The following is a 26,578-nucleotide window of genomic DNA, read 5'->3' on the forward strand; positions in this document are numbered from 1 at the left end:
AACAACTGTCCTTGACCTTAAGGAGCTCACAATATAGTGGGGGGACTCAACATGTATGCACCTATGGCATAAATAAGATGCAGGTAGGATAAATTAGGGGCTATTTCAGAAGGAAGACACTAGCATTAAGAGATGTTAAGAAAGGCTTCTTGCAAAAGTTGAGACTTCAGTGGAGACTTAAAGGAAGCCAAGGAAATCAGGATATGGAGATGAGAGAAAGAAAGAGAATCTGGGTGTTCAGGAAAGACAGGAAAAGTGCACAATCAGGAGATGGAATGCTTCATTTGAGGAATAGCAAGGGGGCCAGAGTCACATGGAAGGGAGTAAGATATAAGAAGACTGGAAAAGTGGAAAGGAGCCAGATTATGAAAAGTTTTGAAGGCCAAACAGAAGATTTTATGTTTGTCCCTACAGGCAATAGGAAACTTCTGGAGTTTAATAAATGAGTAAGTAACATGATTACTTAGGTTAGCTTAGGATGGTGACTTTGATAGTTGAATAGAGGAAGAACTGAGGTGGAAATGTTGTGCCACAGTTTCCTTTTATTGTCCTGCCTCAGTTTCCCTAGTTGCAATATTCCTTTTCTGCCCATTAGAACTGAGATAATTAGAGCTGTGGAGATCTGATATTCTAGAAGATAAGACTGCAGATGTCCTATTTCAGATACCTAATTGGCATTGTTTATAACTTTTAAGTTCCAAACTTCCTACCTCTAAGCTCAATACATCCTTAAACTCCCAGTTTGTTAGAATTTATGGTCCTACTTCCCCCCCCCAACCTGTCAAAACCAGATTGATGGTCCCTGACTAGAGATTCCTGCTCATCAGAATTTGGACTCCACCCTTCTTTGTTGTAGAGCCCCAAGCTTGGAACCAAGGATATATATGTCATTGAGAACCCACATTCACTGCTGGATGCTTTGGACATCAGCCCTGGGGGCCCCAGCACTATCTCTCCCTCTCAGAAATGCAAGTAAAATATTAAAAACTCTGATTTCTATCCTGCTTCATTTTCTCTGGCATTACAGAAAGAGACCTAAAACAGAGAGACAAATTAGCAGCCTATTGCAATAATAGTCATGTCACAAGACATTAAGTGATAATGTGCAAGGACAGTGATGGTATAAGGGGAAGGATGAGGAAATATATGAGAAATGTTGCAAGATAGACTCAATGGGACTTGGGCAACAACTTGAATATGGGGGAGAAGAGACTGTGGCATGGAGGATGATAGCTAGATTGCCTGCCTGGGTGACTGGAAGGATCATGGTATTCTCTACAGTCAAGCATGAGTTAGGAAGAAGGGAGGGTTTTGGCAGAAAAATAATGAGTTATATTTCAGACATGCTGAATTTAATGTTTATGTAATATCCAGTTAAAGTATCAAATAGGCAGTTAGAAATTTAAGACAAAATATCAGGAGAGTGTTTAAGGCTGGATACTAGATTAAATAATCATTGACATAGAGGTAGTAATTGAATCCATAGAATCTGTGGAGATCACCACATAAAATTATATAAAGGAAAAAGAAAAGAGGACCCAGGATAGAGCCCTAGAGATACCCACAAGTAGTGGGTGCCATCTAGATAAAGCGCTAGCAAAAATAACTGAGAAGCGGTCAGGTGTGTAGCAGAGCAACCAAGAGGAAAGTAATATCTGAAAAGCCTTGAAAAAGAGGATGATCTATAGTATCAAAGCCTGCTCAGAAGTCAAGTGGGATGAAGACTGAGAAAAGACCATAAGATTTGGCAGTTAAGGGATCATTAATGATTTTGGAGACAGCAATTTCAGCTGAATGATGAGGTCAGAACCCAGACTAGAGATTTAAGAAGAGTGACAGGCGAATAAGTGGAAGTTGTTTCCTACTGCTTGAGAAAAGAAATTATAGTTACTAGGTGCCTATTTAGAACCTTATTTTCCTTAATAGCAAATGAAGGGGGGAGGGGAGAGCATGATGGTTTAGTATATCTGAAGAATGTTGGGGTGAGGATTAAGAGGTACAACTGATGTGAAGAAAAAGACTTCACAATCTTTGCACTTATTACATTTTCCCCTTTCCCCACCAAATGTAAATTATGAGGACCTAGGGAATGTACACTCGGTTGTATTCATTTCTGTATCTTCAGCGTCTATCCCAGAAGCTTCTGCATACTAAATTCTTAATATTGGTTGAAATGAATTAGTTAAAAGCTGTCTGGGGCCAGCCCATGTGAGAGGACTGATATTATAAGTTCAATATTTTTATATAAAATTATCTGGAGGAAAATGAGAAATTTGTCTCTGTAGCTCTGATATAAGAGGCCACCAATAATTTCATTCATGGTTCATTGGTTAGAAATTGAATATTAATGTGAAGTAAACTAGAAACTGTAGGAACCTTTATGTTAACTTTTACTTCTATTTTATTTTCAGTAAAATGGCATAAGTGATCAGAGAGAAAGGAAAGATGATATAATGAAAGGGCGAATGGATTTATAGTTAGAAGACATTAATCAGATCCTACTTACTGTGTGAGTTTGAAAAAGTCATTTAACCTAGGCAACTGGGCATTGCAGTGGATAGTAGATTGGCACTCAGGAATACCTGAGTTCAAATCTAGTCTCCGACACTTATTAGCTATGTGAACTCAGACAAGTCAGTTAATGTTTCTCGGTCTCAGTTTCCCTATTTACATAAGGGGGACAACAAACAGACCTACTTCCCAGGTTAGTTGTAAGATTAAATGAAATAATAATTGTAAAATGCTCTGCAAACCTTAAATTGCTATTTAAATGCTGGCGATTCTTATTATTAACTTCCCTGGGCCTCAGTTTCTTCATATATAAAAGAGGGAGTTGGCAGGAAAACGTACAGCAATATTGCATGACAATCCATTGTGAATGACTTAGCTCTTTTCAGTGATGCAAAGATCTAAGACAATTTCTAAGGACTCAAGATAGCTCCAGATAAAGAACTGATGGAGTTTGAATGCAGGCTTAAACATACACTTTTTAATTTTTTTTAAATTTTCTTTTGGTCTGTGTTTTCTTTCACAACATGACTAATATGTAAATGTTTTTCATATTTCATTTGCATTTTATTGTATAACATATCAAATTGCTTACTGTTTTAGGGAGGGGAATTAGGGAGGAGAGAATTTGGAAATCAAAATTTTAAAAAAATGTTAACAATTGTTTTTATATATAATTAGAAAAAATATATCATTTGGGGGTATGTAGGGGGAGGAGATGGTCATTTAAAGTGGCCTACAGAATACCTACCAGCCTTAGATTTATGGTACTATGGACAGATTTGATTGAGAAATAAATTTTCTAAAAAAATTTCTGCAATCAAAAAGGGTACAGTGTTCATAAAAGAGTAGGTCTCTCTTCCACTGCCACCAGAAGTTAAATAAATAACCAGCACAAAAGTCAATCATGAGACTGGCCTAAACATCATAAAATTTAACCACTGCTCAGTGTGCTATTGATTAGGGAGTAAAGACATGTTCCTCACCTTGGCATCTACATTCTGTGGTAACCAAATGTACTTGGCATAAAGGCAGTGAAACTTGGTTCTCTTATTAGAATATCATGTGGATGTGGGCTAGAAGTTTAGCCGGTGACTATATTGGTTAGAAGTGTGAGTGCCAAGTTGGTTCAAAAAGAACATTCAATAGCTCTTTGACTCAGAAATAGTTGTATTTACAGGGCAGCTGGAAGAGCACAGAAAGTCTGAGGGACTGTCTGGTAGAGAGTTTGTGGTCTTGCTGAAGGCATTTTTCATTGTGGTCCTAAAACTTTGAAATACCTAGTCAAGGATCTGCACATCTGGAGCATCCTTGAAAAATGAAAACACTGACAAAAATTTCCCTAAATTTCCATTATGTAAAATACTTTCAGTCCTATTAGACCATAAAGTCCATAAAGATAAAGGTCTTGTTTGATCCAAACATAATGTCTCCCTTAGAAACTGGGACAATACTCTATTCAGTGAGAGATATTTCATCAGTGTTTGTTGAATCATATTGAATCTTGCAAGAGGTAGAAGGAAAAAAAAAAAACAAAATTCACTGCCTGCTTGCCATTGCATTTTAAGTACTTTGGAATTTTTCATTTGTCTTGTACCTGGAAATTTCCCTATTATCTCCCCTATTCAAACCTGAGTTCCTTGAGAGTTTTATTAGTATCCCTGGCACTTAGGTTATTGCTTTATGTATAGTAAGTACTTAATAAATGCTTTGTTCTTCCATTCACTAGAAAAACTTGTGAATGCATACTCTAGTTAGCCTATTGATGCTGATATCTGGGAGTCTAATCCATCATTAATAGAACAATTCCAGGGCTATTGATGGATGTATTGGTATAATCTGGTTGTCTTGTGTTATCTACTGGGGATCATTTGCTTTATGGGACCTAAAAGAGGTCATAACCATTTTACTCTTATTTAGAGATCACCTGACCAGTAGCTCAGATTAATTATATACATATACTATATTTTGTGTGTGATGTGTGTGTGTGTGTGTGTGTATGTATATGTATATCATATACATACATATACTTCTATATATTTATATACATATGCACACATGTATATTAAATAGCCCTTTACAGAGAGTTAAGAGAGTTAATATTCTTCTCCAAGCTGCACTTTGAACTTCATCTATCATGACCAATTTTTCATTCCGAAGCCTCACTCTAATCTTGAAATTCACAAGTTGGAAGTACCTTCCTGTTGTCTCTCCCTCTGATTAGATGGCTCTTCTAGAATCTTTATTTAAGGAGAGTTCTCAGGTTAGCCATGTCTAATGCCTGTCTAGACTACACTTTAGATTTCCCTTACCAGGAACCTGTGAGGCCAGATATCTTTATATGTTCACAAACTTTTTAGATTTCTTTTTTTGTTTTTGTCTTCCCCCATTAGAAATAGTAAAACTTTTTATAGTAGGGATTGTCTTTGTTCTTGCATTTGTATTTCCAGAATTTATTTAAGTGTCTGACACACAGAAAGCATTGAATAAATGCTTGTTGAGTGATTAAATACAAGCAAACTTTTAAAAAGAATTTCAAAGTCACTTTTAGATTTATAGATTAGGGGGGAACAGTCTTTTTTTTTGGAGGGGTTCTCTTTGTGAAGACCAATACGATGCCTTAATACATTTATTACATTTCCCATGTTAAGATCATTTATCTATGGGGAAATGCTCTTGTTTATTTGGACTAGTAAGTTATTCATTTGGGAATGAATGCTATCTCTATCATATTGGATTTAATTTAGAAAACTTTCAAGTCCCATTTCTGTAATTTCTCTTTCTGATTAGTTTCAGTTTTAATTCCAGTCACACAAACAACAGGAGATTCTAGGATTCTATCTTGTGTAAAGTGTGTGTATGTGTTTCTCTCTCCCTCCCTCCCTCCCTCCCTCCCTCCCTCTCTCTCTCTCTCTCTCTCTCTCTCTCTCTCTCTCTCTCTCTCTCTCTCTCTCTCTCTCTCTCTATTACTTCAAGAAAATTGATGTGGGAATTCAGCAAAATTGTTCAGAATTAACAATGACTCTTCTAGTTCTAAAGTACTAAAAGAAAGCATCATTTTGATCATTACCTGTGTCTTGAGAAATTCCATTGGGTTTGAACCTATCAGCTCCTGTAATTGTCCTATTTTTGTCTGCAAAGAAAGTAGGAATTTAAGGTTAAAATATTTTCTTGAAACAATTTAACAGCCAAGGAAAACAAAAAGATTAGAAATTGTTTTTGAGGGAGAGGGGTTATTATGAATGGTGAGTATTGGAATAGCATAGGCCAGAAGAGGGGATGTCAAATCAGTTTTTAAAACCATTGACTTAAACCCTTTCCCCCACTTTTTAACCTTATTAAACTATTCAAATGATGTTATGTCATTCTCGTTGCTCTAGATCCTCCTCCTCCTCCTCCTCTTCCTCCTTCTCCTTTTCTTTTTCTCCTCCTCCTTCCTCTCTTTCCTTCTTCTCCTTTCCTCCTTCTTTTCCTCTTCCTTCTTAACTTTCTCTTCTCCTCCACTTTCTCCTCCCCTCTTTCTTACCTCTGCTTCTCAAATGCCCATAGCTTTTTTCAAAATTTCATTGAAATGCAAACTCCCTTCAAGTGTCTGATTGATCTTAATGAAGGTACCTTAATGAGGCCAATTTTACAACTTTTAGAGAATTTCCCTGGTCTATCTACAATTTTTGGGGGTGGAGGGGAAGTATCATTAATCTTTTATTTCTCATATTTGAGCCCAGTATTGCATTCTAAGTGGCCATAGGAAGCATGGAAGTATTCATAGCTATAGATGCTAATGAATGGACACTTTTCTTTTTTGAATAAAGGGAATATATGAGTTGATTTTTGCTTAAAAAACAAACAATAATAAACCCCCCACTATTGTCCTTGCTCTTGTCAAAGCTCAAAAGATTATTTTTTACTAATTATTCAAATTCTTCACTGGAAGTTTCAGTTTTCTTAATATACTTCTACACATACCCTTGGTTGCTACTCAATCTACATAGCTTTGTAGGCCACAGAATTCTGTGGGAAGGATTTCAAGTTATTTTGCCAAATCATTTCTATTGTTTGGGACCTAGCATGTGTGCCATTTCCACAATGAAATCTTTAAGACTATAAGGGCTATAGGATTATGTATATAAGACTATAAGGTTATAGGGCTCTTTTCCTTTAAACATCCTCATTACTTTTCTTATATCTTAAGTGGGCATGTTTGTATATGCTTTTTAAAGGCACTAGAAATGCTTCAAGGGTAGGGTATTATATATTCAGTATATTCACAAGTGGTCTATGGTAGTGGAAAGAATAATTAATGGATTTGAAATCAGAAGGATCTAGTTTTGAAACCTGCCTCCAAATCCTACTATCTGGGTAACCCCTGGGCAAATCACTTAAGCCTCTCAGTAAAATGGCAATGATAATAATAGAACTTATCTTTCTTTGTTGTGAAGATTAAATGAGATATATTTTTTTGCAAACTTTAAAGAGCTATACACACCTATAATCCTATAATTGACTGACTAGAGAGATTTTCACTGTGTAAAGAGTTTTACAATGGAAAATAGAGGCTTTACTAGTCAGTCAATTAGAGCATATATTTCATTAGGTCTTTAAAAGAAAATAGTGCTTAAATGAAAGCAGATCCAAAATTGCCAGGGTCCTGGCTCTAAACTTTTGTTTTCTCTTAAGATGTTGGTTTATTTAAAAGGGAAGGAAAGAAAGTAGATAGAAAATTTAAGGGTGTGGTCCTTTTAAAAATGGAGTTTGGAGCTGTCTTAGGAGGTTGTTATAAAAAACTTAGTGAAGTGTAAGCATTGTTTGTTCTGTTTGTCATTACATAGCAATTTTAAATTAAAAAAATAACTTCTTATTATATATAAATAAACATGCACTTGGAGTAGTGCTAGTACTATCATATACATGAGACTGTATTAATGTTACTCTTAAAGTAAAATAGGAGTCCATTGATGCTCTTTGGTGGGCGGGATGGGGAGGAGGGAACAATTAAAAAAAATTAGCTGAACTGTGAGATAAACAGGTACCTAAAGCAGAAGATAATAAACAATAACCTGGGAATCAAGAAAGACTTAGTTCCTAGACCCACCCCTGATACTTATGGTTTATAGAATCTGAGACCAGTCTTTTCACTGCTCAATGCCTCTGTTTACCTATCTGTAAAGGAATTGGATTATAGGTATTGCTTTTGGAACAACATTTAAGCATTCATGTCATGAAAAAGAGAGAAAGAAGGAGGTGGGGAAACAGGAGTGGAGAGAGAGAAGTGGAAGATACAGGTGGTAAGAGAGAGAGATAGATAAATATACAGAGAGAGAGGAAGAGAGAGAGGGAGAGGGAGAAAGGGAGAGAGAATGAAGAGAGACACAGAGAGAGAGACAGACAGAGACAGAGACAGAGACAGAGGGAGAGAGAGAGAGCAATCACAACTTACCAAGTCTGACAGGTTTCTTTCTTATAGTAGTAGTGTACACTTTATTTGGTGCTGAAACAGAGAACATATTTCATGTTTAATAGTGAAGTCTCTCATTTAAACCAAAGAGAAGAAATTAAGTCCAAAAGGAGTCAGTTGATAAGAATTCTTCATAGAAACAGAATGAGGCACTTCTTCCTGATGACACTATATCTATGAAATGCATGAAAAAGCATATATTATATAATTGGTACATGGCCAAGCACTTTGCTATGTGCTGAAGAAACAAATATACAAGTCAGTTCTTACTCTCAAGTAGCTCACATTTGACTATGTGGAGATAGCATGACTCCAAGTCAGATGGAGAGGTCCCATGGCCCTTATACCACAATTGTCAAATCATGCATGTTCTTTCATGTTATTTTTCACTATTAATATTGTATCTATTTTCATTGTTAAACCATTTGACATTGCCAAGGACTATGGTTTTCAGAAATTTGTTTTCTGTGTCTTCAATAGTTTGACTCACTCTCTATTTCTCTCTGTCTCTGTCCCTTTGTCTTTCTGTTCCTCCTCTCCTCTCCTCTCTTCTCCTTCTTTTGTCTCTTCTCCCTCTTTCATTAAACCAAATGAATTACAGATACAAATGTGCTAATTATTAAAAGAAAAATATTTTTTACACTAGCTTTTATCAATGTAGAAAAAGTGAGGTAAAGGGATTCAGATTCACTTAGTGAAATTCTTTGCAATACACCCTTCTCCAACCAACTCTCCCCCCCCAATTATCTTGATGGATGCTTGACATAAAAATAAAATATTTTATCCACTCCTTCAATATACTGAATGGGAGGCATGAAAAGAATTTCCTTCATAGCAGACAGAGAAAGGTGTTTTTAGGTAGGCAAGTTGAGATTCATTAGAACATATGATCTCAGCTAATTGTCCAAATGTTTGCTGGATTTGAAGAAAAATAATTAATCAAAGTTATTTTAGAATATAGAAAAATGAATTTTTAGCTCCAGGCTGTTTTGTGTGTATACACACACACACACACACACACACACACACACACACACACACACACACACATATATATATATATATATATATATATATATATATATATATATATATAAAGTATATATTGTTGAAGAACTAGATAAATAGGGTTGATAACCCTTAAGAAAGCAGAAAAATGGACATTAAAAACAAGCCTATATACCTTGGTTATCTTGTGAATAAATAAAATTACCTTTTTAGAAAATAGCATTTTTGCTCTTTACTCTAAGGTTGCTGTTTTTGAATAATGCCATTATGACTTTTTAAAGAAAGTTTTCTTCTTATTATCATGTGTTATTCTAAATTCAACCTTGAAACTTGAAAGTCTACTTAAATAAATGTTTGAAAAATAGGACTTTGGGATTTTTGCTAGGTTCTAATATTTGGGAAAAAACATTCTTTCTTGGTTGGCCAGAGAATATAGGGTTCATTTCAGGGGTGATAAGAACCATTCTCTCCTAAGAGGCACAAATTGGTGAGGGGAAGTAGGATCAAGACTATAGGTATATGGAAATGTCTGGAAGTGGATAAGGAAATTATCAAAGGGAAGAAAGGGCAAAGCAGAAAACAACTAAAGTCACTTTAAAAAATGTTTGCTTATTTTACATTTCAGCCTCCAGGTGTCCCTTGTCTCTTGTCTGATCTCCATTGACAAAATAAATTACTTGTAATAGTTTGATTACAGAATGGAAAATTTTATTTTATAGCTTGCTTTTATAAAATCCAACTATAGCTCATAATAAGCTTTTTTAAAATTTTCAAAGAGATCTCATTTTATGAGTACAGCCTCTGTCTGGATCAATGCCATAGGCTATTTAAAAAATGGATCCAATTCTACTTAGGTTGTATTATCTACTTTTTTTTCAAGGCTAATAAAAACTTCCCAGACTTAAAAAAATTAATATTGTATAAATGCATTCTTAGTTTTTTTCTTCCTAGTGAAATTCTATTAGTTGACTTGACACTGTAAACTTCTTCCTGTTGCTTCTCCCCTCCCTACTACTTTAATAAGAAAAGAGAATGGTTACAGCCAGAAAAGATTTAAGAGACCATCTTGTCCCAGCTTGCCCAAGGTGGCATGGCTAGTTGGCTATAGAACTTTTCCTAAAGCCCAAGCCCTGACTTCAATCCCAGAGTTTTGCCACACACACACCCTCACCATACCCAGTACTGCCTCCTATCATCAACTTTGTGGACATTTAGCTAAGACTGAAAAGAATTTTTCTTGCAAACCATATCATTAACTTCCATCATTTGGATGATTTTGTTCATATATTCTAAGTTATTTACGTGTCCTCTTAAATTAGCAATAGATGTGTCAAACACATGTATAAATAAAACCTGTGAAATAGAGTATACTGTGACCCATTTTTTAAAAGTTTCCAATGTAAAAATTTTGATATGCAAAATTTTGCCACATTTTGGGCCAAAATAAATAGCATTTTATTGAAAGTCCCTATAGATTAAACTTGGGTATTACTAAATGAATGTTAGAAATGAATAGAGGCATTTATTTTACACCCCCCCACACACACATATTGGTACAGGGCATAAAATGCTCCATAATGATTTCATTGGTTTGTATTTCAGCTACTCTTAATGCCAACACAACAATTTGACAGTCAAAATCAATCACTTTTTGACCCAAATGATAACATTACAAAGATTTTTTCTTAAAAATTGGGGATATATGCTAAATATAAAAAAAGAAACAAAAATGGACCTATAAGTACAAAAATATTCATACCTGCTTTGTTATATAAAAATGCTGAAAACAATTTCTATAACTGGTTAAGTTATGGTATACTGATGTTATGTCTATGTATTTTTCCTGGACCTGAGATTTCATTAGCCTAGAAAGTTCTGGGTGGAGAACTTCTATCAATGTAAATTAGATCTTTTTCTTTTTTCAAAATTTTAATTATGTTTTATTTTTACATCACCTACATTTCCCAATGTTTTCCTTCCTTTATATCTCTCTGAAATTGTCACTATTTATAACAAAAAATGAAGACAACTCCATTAACCCCATCCCCAACAGTTTCACTAAACTGACCTACAGTTTCACTAAACTGACCTACTCATTGAAAGTCTGACATCTCTAGTGTTCCATGCACCCATTCTCCCTCCTCTGCATTTAAAGAAAGGAAGTGACATCTCATCCCTCTCCTTCCCTTTCTCCTTCTCTCCTTTTTCTCCCCCTCTCCTCCTCCCCTCTCTTTGTCACACACACTCCAAATGATTATAATTTCACAACACTCAGTCGTATAACATCATAAATTAAGAACTAGAAGGGACCTCAGAGGTCATTTAGTCTAATCTCTTCATTTTAAAGATGAGGAAATTGAAGCTCAGGGGATTTTGCCCAAAATAATGTTCCCGTTTCTGCCTACTTTATTATATATTGTGTTATACACATCTTCCCATGCTTTTCTATATTCATCCCATTTGTAATATTGTATTACATAAATTACCAGGACTTGTTTAACCATTCCCAAATCAATGGACACATACTTTGTATCCATTTTTTGGGTTGTTACTGTTTTTTTTTAAAAAGTGCTACTATAAATATTTTAATGAACATGTAGCTTTTCTTTTCTTTTCTTTTCTTTTTTTTGAGGGGGTTATATGCCTAAAGTGGTATCTCTGGGTTAAAATATAGGGACATTTTAGTTATTTTCTTTCAGTAATTCCAAATTGCCCATCTAATCAACAAGAATTTGTTAAAGACTTACCAGAAGCCAAATAGTATGCTAAATGCTGAAGATAGGAAGAAAAAGCAAAAACCAATCTCTACTCTTACATTCTAATGGAAGAAATAAGTATATAAAGAGTTGCCTAACTCTTTATATAGTACTAGAAACTGACAGGGAAAGACTTCTTTGAAGAAAGTAGCTAAAGCACAGATATGGTCATAGAGTATGGAGTATGGTTGGATATTGGATGTATATGTAGAATATGTATATTATGTATAGAGAAATATAAATATATAATTCATAATTTAATTTATCTATAATTAATATATAATTTATTTATAACAAATTACATATTATTATTATAACATAAATATAATAAAATTAATATATTTATACCATTACATGTAATATATATATAATTTAAAAAATGAAAGGGTAGTAAAGGACCAGACTGTGAAGAGCTTTAGATGACAAAGGAGCTTATAAACATAAGCTCCTTTGTCATCTAAAGCTCTTCACAGTCCTAGAGATAATAAAAGACCTCTGGAGTTTTTAGTGAGTAGGGGTATTACATTATCATTCCTACTACAAGTTAAGGAATTCATTTTAGCAGTTGTGTGAAAGAAGGCCTATTGTGGGGAGTTCTTTGGGCCAGGAAGACAAGTAAAGAGCTTGCAATAATACAAGTGAGAGTTGATGAGATGCTAAGAATATAGAAACTTTAGGAAATAGGAACTCATCTACCAACAGTGAACTAATAAAATATGCTTGTATTTCCACAAACCTTCCAGAATTGATGATTACCATCTTATTTCATCTTTGCTAATTTGCTAGGTTTGAAGTTAAATTTCAGAACTGTTTTGATTTGTATTTCTCTCAGTGATTTGGCACATTTTTGATGTGTTTTTAAAATTAATTTGTAATTCTTTTAAGAATTCATTGTTCTTATCTTTTTACCATTTATTTATTAGGGAAGGATTTTTATTTTTCATATTTATGTTATTTGCTTGGATATTTTGAATATCCTACTCTAATCAGAGATATATGATACATCCCCCCCAACAAAAACTTTCTTTTTTATCCTTGTTGCACTAATTTTGTTTGTGCAAAGATTTTCATTTTCATATAATCAAGAGCATTGTTTTTGTCTTTTAGAATTGCCACATCCTTGGTATAGTTTAGAATTTATAATGTGGTCCTCTTATAAATATTTTTTTATGATATGATTTTCAATATTCAAGTGACATAGCCATTTTGAGTTAATTTTTGCATATGTTGCAAAATGTTGGTCCAAACCTAATTTCTGCCAGGTGATTTTCCAGATGTTTTTAGTCATGTCTAATTTTTTTGTGATCCCATTTAGGATTTTTGTGTCAAAGATATTGGTTTGCTATTTCCTTCTCCAATTCATTTACATAGGAGAAAACTGAGGCAAACAGGGTTAAGTGATTAGACCAGGGTTACATAGCTAGTGTTCAAGGCTGTATTTGGTAGGAAGATGAGTCTTTCTTACTCTAGGTCCAGCATTTTAGCTTTCCTAGTGGTTCTTGTCAAATAGAAAATTGTTTTCTGGGAAATTTATGATTCTGAATTTACCATAAACATACCATATACATATGGCATGTATATGCCATATACATATACTATATATTGAGTTCAATTATTTCTTATTCTTCCTTGTCCAGTACATCAATTTTGTACACGTCAGTACTCTTAGTGATTTCTCAGTTTGAAGAACTCTGGTAAGTTGGTGATATTTCCTCTGTAAGTGCAATAATTAAGACTATAACTGAATATGCCCACTAGCATTACAATTGAAACACACCATATTTCAGCCCACATAACTCAAGCCTGCTGTGAGACAATTAAAGCAAAAAAAATTTTTTTAAATTAAAAGGGAGGGTAAAAGCTCAATGAGCCTAATGAAAAGAAAGCAATAATTGAATTTTGCTTATATGATGACTCTTTTGAACAGGTTTTTCAAAATGATCTGATGGTCTCAATCTTGTTGATAAAAGTGTAACATGAAATTTGGGGGGGAAGAAGTGCCTGTTCAATTATGGATGACCAAATATAATTCATCCTGTTTGCTAATAAGTTAACCTTAGCTTTTTTTTTTTCCTTTTCATTTTTTTTGTGTGTTTTAGACTCAAACACAAAGGTTTGGAATTCTGGATCATTACTTTGACTTTTGTATGGATGATAGTGAGTTTCATATTATTTAGGGGAAGTGCCAGACTTTTTATGGGAGTATTCTAATGGAAAATACAATACTTGTCTTGGAATATGTAGTTGGGAAATTAAAACAAATGATTGTTTCAGACTTCTGTCCCTCCTTTTCATTGTTCTGTTTTCAAAAAGTCTGATACTTCTTTTGCTTTTCATTTCTTTAGCTCAAATTGAATGAATCTCTGGAAGGAAATTGCTCTCTCCAGAGTTACAATGTCTTAATTGCTAAAGCTTATGAACTTTGAGGCTTCTGACAGTGTTGACTTTGAGCTTGTTCCCTACCCTCTCCTGGTTTTTCTCTTTCCTTTTTGATTTCTCAGTCTTTTTGTTGTTGTTGTTGAATTCAATATTATTGAATCAATGTTGTTGTTCAATATTATTCTCCAGAGGGTATATCCAAAGGCTCTGTTCTTGATACTTTTTTCACTCTATACTTGCTAAGTGACCTCTTTAGCTTCCATAAATTTAATTTCTACCTATGTAGATGCAGATGACTCATAGATCTATATATTTCCTTCCCAGAATCTCTCATGATCTCTCTCACTTTAACATCTGTCTATAGGAAATTTTCAAAATGGATATTCCAAAGACATCTCAAAGTCATCAAATCCAAAACAGAATTCATTGCCTTTCTGTCCCCTACAAACCCCATCCTCTATCCTTCCTTTTTTTTTCTCAAGGGAACTACTACATTCTCCAAGTCTCCCATGTTTATAACATTTTTATTATTCTTAACTTTTTGCTCATACTCACTTTTCATATTTTGATTTTACTTTCACATTTTTTGAATCTGTTTCATTCTCCTCCTAACTACCACATTAATCCTGGCCCATATCACTTCTTGTCTGGACTATTGCAACTGGTCCCTTATTGGTCTCTCTGACTCACTAGTACAGACTCCAATTTACACAGCTGCTAAAAAGATTTTCCTTAAGTAAAGTTATGACTGACTATATCACTCCCCTCTTCACTAAACTCCAGTAACTCTCTAGTGACTCAATGATAAACACAATCTATTCTTTTAAAGCTTTTCAAAACCTCATTCTAATTTATTTTTCTAGTTTCATTATACAGTTTCTCTTCCCACATCCGACAGCATAGTCAAACTGGCTGCCTTTCTGTTCCTCAAATACAGTATTCTAGTTTCTATGTCCTCTTCATTGCATTGACCATTTCCTAAACCTAGAATGCACTCCCTTCTCATCTCCACCTCATTGAAGCTCTCATTTCTTTCCAGATGCAACTCAAACATCATTTTCTATATGAATTCTTTTCTGATCTCAACTGCAAGTGCCCTACCTTACTAGAGGTGTTGGATTTAATGATTTTGTACTTGTCATTATTTACCTTAATTCACTGATTATTCTTTGTATATTTATTTTCTTTATTCATGTGTATATATGTTATATACATACATATATATATATGTGTGTATTATGGATATACACATATCATATCCCAATTTAATATTAAATGTAAATTGCTTGATGCAATAATTATTTCATTTTAAAATGGCTTTTGTAGCCCTAGAATCTTGCACAGTGTCTGATACAAAGGAGGCACTTAAATTCTTCTTATTGATTGAGAGAAAGCATTTTACAAATGGTAAACCTGTATGTTATAGCAAGATCAGTGTTTCTTTATGGTGGAGGCAGAGGGAAAGGAAGGAGAAGAGAGGAAAAAGAAAAAAAAGGAGGGGGAAGATAGAGAGGAGCAGAAATAGAATGGCAAAGAGACATACACAGGCAGAGAGTCAAAGATAAAAACACATACACACACACACACACACACACACACACACACAGAGAATCTGAATAATTCTATAAATGGAAGGATTTAGCATTTTCCAGGAATAGAAACTAGAAAGTCTTGGGAAAAAACCTCACTAAAAACTGTCATTTACTTTGAATGAATACCAAGGTTCAATCTATATTCATTCAAAGTGAATGACAGTTTTTACTTTACTTTACTTTAATGAAATCTTGCCTATTACCCTTCTGCTATATGCTTTTTATTCCTAATGCACTACTTAAATTGTTTCCTTGAAAGACAGAAAATTTTTCTTGTTGGTGTTAAGGACTTAACTTTTTTCACTTTTCTTTGGAAATTGCCACTTTTAGCCATTTCTGTATTCCTGAAAAGCATCAGTTGCACTGATGTATACTAGTTTTTCTCCTATTTCTACAGTTATGTGTTCTTTGTCTTCTATTCCTAGTCATGTCAGTTGATGTTCAATTATTAATTCATGCTCTCTCTCTTTGTTTTCTCCCTTAGAGAGCTCCAAAACTAATTATTTCAGAATTCAAGGTCTTTCTTCAGTAAACTTGAGCTATGGTTTAGTGGAAAGAATTCCAGATGTAGGGTAAGTGTAACTGGAGAAGTATTCTATTTCTTCTTGTTGTTATTGATATAACCCTGGACAAATTATTTCAACTCTTTCAGCATCATCTGTTAAATGAAAGAGTTTGACTACATGATATTGATGGTATTTTCCAGTGAAAAATCCCATAATCTTATTCACCTAACCTAATGTCTAAGTTCTTCTTCACACAAATTCTTCATTACGAGTAGGCTGGAATCCTCAAAGTCAATGGATAAGACTATCATATAAACTCACATTGCTTTTACATGTACATTTAATCCTTGGTGGCAATGTTCAGTTTCCTTCCTTCTGACCCAAATACCATTTAAAGCTATATTCAGTCTTCCATTCTCTGCAAATACATTTGTCATTTTCGGGTCCTCTTTGATTTCTCCCTTTTCTGCACTTCTATAATACCTGCTCTTTGTGCCAATCATATAGACACTTAATTGCTCTCTCTCTTATATGTTTATACCTAACTCTGATATGAATTAACTTTTTTTTTTATCAGTAAGCATGCAAGCTTCTTGTGGACAGGCTTCTTTTGTCTCCATGCTTATTTGGCTTAATGTGGTTTGGTCATGTAGAAAGTGTTTCATAAACAGAAGATAAGAACAGGACTTGTGATTTCATTACCACAGGAAACTCACAGGTTTGAAAACTCTCTGCCACAGCAGGTTGGCACCTTCAGTGCCATTTATAATATCAAGTTACCTAACACAGAAATGTCAAACGCACTCTCACAACACTTCTGAGTGTCAAGTACCACTGGAACCATATTCAAATGTAATTGGGAAATATTTAACAAAATAAAAAATACAATAAACATAGATACTATCACATTTTAAAATTAAATCAACATTTAGCCTATAGGAATCCTTCTGGGCAAGTAGGTAGCACAGTGGATATAGAGAACTGGGAAGACTCATGTTCCTGAGTTCAAAACTGGCCACAGACATTTACTGTATGGCTCTGGTCAAGTCTCTTGTTTGCCTGGATAACCAATGATAACAACAACACAGAATTCTTATGTATAGATTTTGTTGTTGTTCACTTGTTTCAGTTTTGAGAGACGGAATGGAGTAGTTTGCCATTTCCTTCTCTGGGTCATTTTACAAATGGGAAAACTGGGTCAGATAGGGTTAAGTGACTTGTCTAGGGGCACATGACTAGTAATGAAGTTAGAGTTGAACTTAGGAAGATGCCTTTCCAATTCTCAATCCAGAACTCTATCCTTTGTGTCATTATCTACTCCTATGTTTAGAGTAGTAGCCTCTTCTTCAGTGTAAGTTTGATTACAATGGCCAAGAGCACTGAGAAATTAAGTCATTTGATTATCCTCATACAGCCATGGATTCAACCTATGTGTCAGAGAAAGAATTCGAAATCAGGCCTTCCTGGCTTCTAAATCAGATCTTTATTTCACCATACTGGGAATGGCTAAACTAGCTGACTTTTAGTTAGAAACCATATTGTAAAAATGATTTCAAACAGAGATCTTGTTCTAGGAGATCAAGTTAGAGATCAAATGGACATGGAAGAAGTGGAATGATTTAAGAAAAGCTTTGTCTTATTTCAGCTTTTTCCTTATCAATTTCTTTATCCTTTTCTTTACTCACTTAGGGTAATCACTTTAGCTCTGAGATTCAGTTTTTTTTCATATGTCATATAGGTAGGTTGGACTAGGTGATCTTTAGGAAAGCTTTGGTTCAGATAGAGAAATGAGAGAAGGGTGAGGAAAAGAGAAGGTGAAATAGGGAGATAAGCAGATCAATGGATAAAAGTAGAGATTCTTTCTGTGGAACAGATGGGGAAAATGAGGCAGAAAGTTAATCATCTGAGAGAGAAAATTAAGAGAACTTTCATTGTCAATTCATCACTTTAAGTACTCAATATTCCCAGAAATAGAAGTAAAATTGAATGTTATTATCTTTACATCTTGCTAAATTCAAAGCATTTAGATTTGGTTATAGATATGTACCTGCGAATAGAAAAAAAATTAAGTCATATCTGTGATAATGAAAATATTATTGAGAAGAAATTTCTTCCTTGGTATAAAATGGAAAAGTGACTATCTAGGGATGAGAAAAACCATTATTACCCTGAGTTGTCTTTGTTCGTTTAGGTTTTCGAGGAGTCTTTGTTGTGGCTGGTTCCTGAGTGGAATGAACTGCTTTTGCTGAGAGGGAGAAAAAAGCATATGGTTTGAGAGATTTAAAGAAAAAATTAAGAGAATAGCACCAATTTATTTTAGTTAATAAAATTATTTTCTTAAATAAAATTAACAACTTAAAGTGTTTTAATACACAACAATGTAGATTGTAGAAAATGTATACACAAAATAGGAATTTTTTTTTATATTGACATCTAATAAATTACCTAGTATGGGAGAACATGAAAGAAAGGAAATAAATATTTATATAGCACCTATCACGTGCTAGGCACTGTGCCAAGCACTCTATCAAAATTGATCTCATATGATCCTTACAACAATCTTGTGAGTTAGATACTTTTAATCAAACAATAAACATTTACTAAGCATCTACAAGGTGCCAAGCATTGTTATTTCTCCCATTTTACAGTTGAGACAACTGAGGCAAACAGTAGTTAAGCAATATGCCCAGGGTCATACAGGTCTTATTTGAATCAAGGTTTCTTGACTTCAGGCGCACTGTGCCATCTCACTGCCTATAGATAATAATAATACATATATATATATATGTATATATATATATATATATAAACATATGTGTGTATATGCAATTATACATTATGTGATATGTAATACTTTTAATACATACATATAGGTAATTAATACTTTTATTTCTCCATTGTTACATTCTCCTGTTTGCTTATTCAGCTCTCTATTACCTTATGTAGACAAAGCAAATTATTCGTTTTGGTACATATAGGAATATATGTGAAATAAAATATTTGTAAAAGTTGCATAGAATCGGGGGGGTATAGATAAATTATCTCTAAAGGGACATTATTTTAACCATCTCATTTTACAGATGAAGAAACTTAGTTTACAACAGAACGTATGGCTTCATTTTCACATAACAGGAAATAAAATGGTCATGAGGAAATAACCAAATCAACTGTATATAAAAAATCTTTACAGTTTAAGGGGTGCTTGGCCTGGATAACGCATAAAGAGTTATTTTCCTGAGTTCAAATTTGGTCTCAGACATGTATTAGCTGTGTGATCCTGGGCAAGTCACTTAACCCTGTTTGCCTCAGTTTACTCAGCTGTAAATTGAGCTGGAGAAGGAAATGGCAAAGCACTCTAGTACCTTTGCTAAGAAATTCCGAATGGAATCAGGAAAAATTGGACATGATTGAAAATGACTGAAAAAGAAGATTTCCTGAATTAGAGGGTGGTAGGTAGGGGTGGATCATTTATTTATATTAGGATAGATGTAAAATGAATTGATGTTTTTTCCTTACCAAAATTAGTCACTATTGAGATCTTTAATTTTCTATTTCTTCACTGAAAATTCTACATTTTCCTGAAGAAAGTATTTTTTTTAATGTTGCCTATTATTTAATCTCTCCATGATTTTATTTATAGGGAATGGAAGAGAGAAAGTAAGGCAGTGTGTGGTGTGTGTGTGTGTGTGTGTGTGTGTGTGTGTGTGTGTGTGTGTGTATTTGTGGTATATATTGTTGCTGGATTGTGGTTTCTGCTCATTCTGATCCCTTGAATGCTTCATTTTGTCAAATCTTTATGTTAGTGAGTCCTTTTATTCCTTCCCATTAGACCCTACTCAGTATGTCAAGATTTTACACTGAAAATAACTTGGAGATTTTCAATAGAACTTTGCCAGAGGAAAAAATAATTTCATTTGTTTCTTTATTTCCTTTCCTTTTCTTTTCTCATGCATGGCATTAAGAGGTGCTTGCTTAATACTTGTTGACTTCCTTGCAGTGAAATTATTTTCTATCTTAGAAAAGATAAACTAAAGAAACTAAAGAAAAATCTTTAACTTCCCTGAAAATAATCTTCTTTCATGGGGTGGGATTTCATTAAAAATGACACTTTAAACAGTGGGGTAACTAAATATTGGAAATTCTGCAATGAGGTAATGCCACCAGAAATCTGGAAAGGGAAAGTAAATCATGGCCACTCTTAAGCAAAATGTATTTTGTCAAGTGATACAAAGAAAACATTCAAATTTTAGTCAAAACATTTCCATAATAAATGGATTGTAATGCATGCAACTACAGATTATAGAGAGGGTCAGTAGGGATCTAGAGATGGAAAGTTTTTATCATATCTGAAATAAAAAAAAATCCACTACAACTATATAATACTCTATGGTAATAAGCTGGTGTTTTGTTTTGTTCTAGAAACTAGTTAGTTCAGTAATAAGAAAACCAGAAAATAGTTCTCCTTCCCTCAAATAATCATATTAGAGTACCTTTATTGTATAATTATAATAAATATAATTTCTTTTATTTTATGCATCTTGGGTATCTTTTTTTTGGGGGGGATGCTCTGGAATATTGACGTAATTGATGTAGGAAAATCCCAGTTTAGAAATTTACTGACAATCCACTTGTAATTTATAGTTTTAAGAAGTTGGCTGGGGCACTGATTTGTCAAATGATTTCAACATGGTAACATACCCATATATACCTGTATGTGTGTGTATGTATATATATATATACATACACACAGATGTATAGAAAATATAAATCAATATATAGTTACAGATATATATGAGGCAGACCTTGATCAAAGTGTCTTGGACATCAAGGCTGGACTTCTATCCATGTAGAATGGGGGCATGTAATGCCCCTATTCACTTTGGTTAAGAGGCATTTTAATAATTTCTGTTGTGGTCGTTCTACTAAAATGAGTAACCAAATGAGTATGACTGGACAGATTTAATATATATTATTGGTTATAGATGTTTGATTTTCTTTTTGGACTATTTGAGTGATACCATTTTTAAAAGCAAAAATGTTGGAAAGTTTTGTAATCTCTCTTTTAAAAGTATATTAATTCTGTATTGGTCAATCTGCCATCTGGGGGAAAGGGTGGGGGGAAGGAGGGGAAAAATTGGAACAAAAGGTTTTGCAATTGTCAATGCTTAAAAATTACCTATGCATAAAATTTTTGTAAAAAAAAATATATATGTTAACTCCTTTTTGCCCAAGACTTCACAAAATAACCTGGGAATGAGAAAAAGAAGAACATATTCCTATCTAATAAAGTCAAAATCATATCTTCCTTTCAGATTACAGAAAGGAAATTTTCTGTCATTTGAAAGAAATCTATTCAAAATTACTTGAAATAAATTCCTAGGCTACTGTAAGGCAGTTGCCAAGAGCCTCATAATTCAACAGAAATATCAAGGCAAAAATTTACCCAGTGTGGTTTGTAGTACATCTTGACTTGGACTTGGTGAAATCTTAGGTTTAACAGGAATGCTTTTTGTCCCTATGGGAGCTGGAAAAAAAAGTCCAAAGTTATAAACTAGTGAGATCTAGTATCCACACCACCAGGTCAAAATACAAAGTACGAGCAGCACAGCATGGACTGAAGCAGGAAATGATGGCCTTTGGATGAAAAATGGAGGAAAAAATAATGAAATGAATTTTTAGGAAAATTATTTTAGAACATGAAAATGAGTTTGAAAATATGAATTATTTTGGAACATGCAGCTTACAATTTGGAAAGAATTGAGAATGCTAATGAACTCAGTGGTGGATTTTACAGTCACAGTTCAGAGCAAAACAAGACTATTTTTTTCCCTATTTAAAAATGCAGTGGCTCAATGTCTTCTAGGCCAAAGGACAAAGGAACCTAGCAAAAATAAAAGGAAAAGAAAATGAGATGGAATGGGATGTAAAAAAAATGGTGACATAAGACAATTATTCCAAAGAGGACTTTCAGCAAAGAGAAAACAGAAAATTAGAATTTCTTAACAAGAGAGAATGAACATTACCCATTGTTGGCTTTGATGGTTCAATTCTAAATGTAACAGGTTCCAGGACTATGTCAAAAGCAAAACAAATACACAAACACATATGAAAATTACTGAGAATCACTATCTGATCAATACAAATTTTTTTTATTTCTATATATACTCAAACAATATACAACATTTGTCATTTCTTTATCCTGAGAAATCTTTTTAATACTTAAGAGCCCTCTCTTAAAGGGCATAGCTCAGGTAAGTTAAGTTAGCATGGACTCTTTCAACTTATCCTTTGTCATGTTGAGAAATGTTGGGCACACAAATTACTATCTTAAGGCTAGACTAACAACTCTAACTCCACTTTTAAAGGTATTTGAGAGGGCAGTCTGTAATAATTTCTGATATTTTGAGCAATCAACCTCTCATGAAAAGTTATTTAGTACTCTCATTAAGGTAATGATTAATTACAAATGATGAGGAAGCTCTTTATCCAACTTTTGATAGAGGACAATGAAAAGAGACTTAGAGTTTTAGTCCTAGCAATGAAGGAATTCATTTAGGTTTACTATGAATATTTCCTGTAAAGGTTGAGCTTTCTTCTCTATCTTTTTCTTTGAGTGTAGGAAAGGAATAGGGAAAGAAAATAAATGGTCATTAGTTCAAAAAGTTAAATTTTTAAAAAGTTATACTGGGATAAAGAAAATAGTGGAAAGAGGTAGGTTTTTGGTTTGCTTGCTTTTATCCACATTATTAGGGGAATAATCTTAAAATATACACACACATTTATAGTTTATGCAAACTTTTCTTAACATTAATGATAACAAAAACATCTGTATTTATTTCAAGGAATAAATTTTGAAAAAGTTATCTCCCTATCTTGAAAAACAAAATAATGAATTTACCAGGCTTGGTCTGAGAAACATCTGGGTCTGGTTTATGTACATCTCTGGGAGCTGAAAGAAAAAGTCCAGGTTATAAGACATCATGTTCTTTAGGCATCACACCTACTATCTTACAAAATAGGGACATGAAATCCTTCAAGTATTAATGATGGAATGAATAATCTTTTGTTAGTCATGAGGAAAAATGCAGCCCATGAAAGGATTTTTTAAAATGGAAAAATGGCATTTCCTTGGAAAGGGTTTAGAGATAGTCAGACAAAAATATGGAATTCACATTTTGAAACTGTCAGGAAAGAGAGAGGAAAATAGCTAACATAATTATAAGGGGATGAATTTGCTTTGAGTTTTATTTTTGCAGCAGATAGTCTTTTGCTTGAAGTGTAGCACTTTCTTTACATGTCTTCTGTCTTCTAGTGACAGTAATGGAAGATATCTTATATAAGACAGTAAAGTAAAATAAAAGATGTTCTGGTAAGGAAAATTAATTAAAGGTGACAGATTTGTTGAGTACTTGGGAGAAAAAAGATATATAGGGAAAAGCTAAATAATAAAAGGCAGTGGCAGAAGACAAGCATTTGATTACAATAATGAGATGCAAAAGCAAACACATTTTCCTCTTAGTAAGCTGGTACCTATTGTTGGTGTTGCTGTTCTCAATGTGATGGTTATTGGGGCTGTTACAGTAAACAAAACAAAGATAAGAAAGGTCAGTTTGTGTGTCATTCTAATCATCAGATCCCTAATTTTTATTATGCATTTCACACATAGAATAATTTTAATAGTGGGAAAAATAAAACATCAATAACAAAAATTTGTTAACTGCTGACCACAAAAGAGACAGTATGCTAGACATTGAGGATGAAAAATTGAAAAATAATAAGGTCCTCACCTTAAGCAAATAGAGTGAGAGATCCCTACTGATTTTTCCATTGGAGAAATATCAAGGCTAAATATCTATTGTCAGTGGAAGGTTTTCAGAGGCAAAATCAATTGCTTATGTCAGAATTTCTCTCTCTGAGCCTATATGGTATTTGGAGAATTTATAATACAAGATAATAAATTAAAATAAAAGATACTCTATAAAGGAAAATTAAGTAAAGGAGATTCGTGGGGTGACAAAATTGCTATACAAATTTGGTCAACTTTATGAAAGGATGGTTTCCTTACTTTTGCTTTACTTTCTGCTGCTTTTTCTTGTCCCCTCCCTTCCTACTGAACTGAAAAGATCTCATGAATTCTAGAATCCCTGTGGAAGGTGGGTGGAAACTCCACATGCTGCTGGAATAAAATAAAATTTGGGCTTGTTTGATAAAGTAAAACAAAACAAAACTGGAGAGAAGTATTATTGTTTTTCCATCCTTGTTGAATTTAACACAATTTTGCCCTTGAATGTAGAAAAGGGCTACATGAATGTTTTATAGATATAAAAGGGAGACTATATAAATAAAGACCAATAAACTCAAAAGGGACATCAGTGGCAGTGTATTAAAGCATCAAAAAGCCACACTTGATTATTTGTATTAATGAGCAAAAATCAGGGTATGAATCATCCCCATTGCCTGGTTGAGTATGTGATTGGTCTGCATAGTCCTGAATACTTCAATAGTATGACTTTGGCCTGCCCATTTACTCACATAGTCTTAAGTAATTTTACCCTTTTTTTGTAGAGCTGCTCTTCTCAACCATGCTCTCTTCCTCTCTAGTTCTTTCCTTTTGTTCAGACAAATACAGCACCACTTGGGAAGCTGCTAGTTTTCCACTCAGTACTGTATATTTTAATGCTACATTCTCCTCTGAATATCATGTGGTCTAGTGGATAAGGCATTAAATTTAGAGTCATCAGAGGGAAGGTAAGGAAGAATAATGTCCTGGAAATCCAAGAAAAAGTGGATATCCAGGAAGAGGTGTTAAATGCTACAGAAAGGTCAAGAATTATGAGTTCAGAGAAAAGTTAATTAGATTTTTCCATTAAAAGATTGCTGGTAAATATGGAGAGAAGAGTTTTAGTTGGGTGATGAGTACAAAAACCAAATTAAAAGGATAAGTAGAACACTAAACTTACACAGCTTTTGTTCTTATAGTCTGACTGAAAAAAATGGAGATATATGACAATTTGAGGGGACAGTAAAGTCAAAGAAAGAGTTTTTAAATACAGGGGAGACTTGGACACATTTGTAAGCAGTAGAAGCCAGTATACAGAGAGGAATTGAAGATTAGAGAGCAAAAGAAAATGATTGTGGGGGCAAGCTATTAGAGAAGGTGGTAGAACATGGAATCATGGAGGGTTGGCCATGGTCAAAATGTCTTTATCAGAGACTAGAGTAAGAGTAGAGAATGGAGAATAATGCTCATGTCAAGGGTTTTAAACTTTTATATCAGTGGAGTTAAGAGAATTCATGGAGAACAATTTCTATTATTTTTTTTTCCGTAAAGTATGAAATGAAGTTTTGTGCTGAGAAGGAAAGAGAAGATGATGTAGGAGGCTTGAGGACTGAAGAAAAGGTTTAGAAGATCTCCTGTAGAAAATATAGTATGAGGGACAATTAGGAAAGGGTAAAAGGAATATCTTGCTACAATGTAGGTTCCATTGAGATTAGATAATACAAATTTATTGTGGACCCACTCAGCAGTATTGTGCAATATTTCCTCTAGTACTATTTAGCAGCACAAGATAGAGCAGAGATGGCTAAAGTTTGGTAATGCTTTATTAGCAATAGGACAAGGGGGTCAGGGATTCGAGTAGAAGAGAGAATTAAAATGAAATGGATAATTATAGAGTCAAGATTATGATGGGAGGACAGAGCAAAGAAGTTGGCCTTATTTGAAAGCGTTAAGGGATTCAAAAACTGGACATCACTGTGAGGATGAGAATTAAGGAAAATTAATAGTATGAAATATCCAATGGCAAATAGAAAATATTTTACTTTTGGATTCTTAAGTGTATGGGAAATTACAATGGCAAAACTGAGGAATTTCCAGTATAAATTAATTTATTGTTTATCTGGAAATGGAAGGAAAAGGCGTTTTGATTTATCTTTTCAAATGTAATGAGTACAATTTAAAAACGTTATAAAGATTCTGTAATGCTGGAATCAAAAGCCAAACTTTAAATAATAATTTCCTTATTCATCCATGTCAAGCAATAAATAGAGAGGGTATCTCTATTTGGCAGAAATACAAAATTACATTTTGGTTATGATAGAAGAATAATGTCCATTGTGAATTTGTAGTATAATTCAGATTGTGGAAACTGTGTAAGAATTAACTCAAAAAAATTTTTTTTAAAAGCTGGACTTTTGATTTAATTGGGATAGAAAAATTCTCATTAGTGGAATACCTATCTCCTCTTCCAACACATATTGGTATCCATTAGAATGTAAGCTCCTTGAGGGCAGAGACTATCTTTCTACTTGTATTCCCAGAACAGCACGGTGAATAATTTATAGTAAGCACTTAATAAATACTTTTTGTTGTTC

At 33.7% G+C, this 26,578-nt stretch overlaps 1 protein-coding gene across 11 annotated transcripts in view; it reads right to left on the minus strand.

Moving 5' to 3' along the window:
- ABI3BP (ABI family member 3 binding protein) overlaps positions 1–26,578 on the minus strand; it is a 267,293-nt gene that overhangs the window by 35,426 nt on the left and 205,289 nt on the right. For 4 of the 11 annotated variants that reach the window (XM_074301042.1, XM_074301040.1, XM_074301036.1 and 1 more), the window contains 7 exons: positions 23,735–23,776; positions 23,103–23,153; positions 22,228–22,275; positions 21,648–21,728; positions 18,372–18,449; positions 7,946–7,996; positions 5,579–5,641 (listed from right to left, as the gene is read on the minus strand). In XM_074301042.1, the coding sequence (XP_074157143.1) occupies positions 5,579–5,641; positions 7,946–7,996; positions 18,372–18,449; positions 21,648–21,728; positions 22,228–22,275; positions 23,103–23,153; positions 23,735–23,776 (414 nt within the window). The remainder of the gene's footprint in view (positions 1–5,578; positions 5,642–7,945; positions 7,997–18,371; positions 18,450–21,647; positions 21,729–22,227; positions 22,276–23,102; positions 23,154–23,734; positions 23,777–26,578) is intronic. The other 7 variants (XR_012488058.1, XM_074301043.1, XM_074301037.1 and 4 more) reach the window with 3 other exon arrangements.

The sequence above is a fragment of the Sminthopsis crassicaudata genome, chromosome 3, assembly GCF_048593235.1.
Source record: "Sminthopsis crassicaudata isolate SCR6 chromosome 3, ASM4859323v1, whole genome shotgun sequence".
Lineage (NCBI taxonomy): Eukaryota > Metazoa > Chordata > Mammalia > Dasyuromorphia > Dasyuridae > Sminthopsis > Sminthopsis crassicaudata.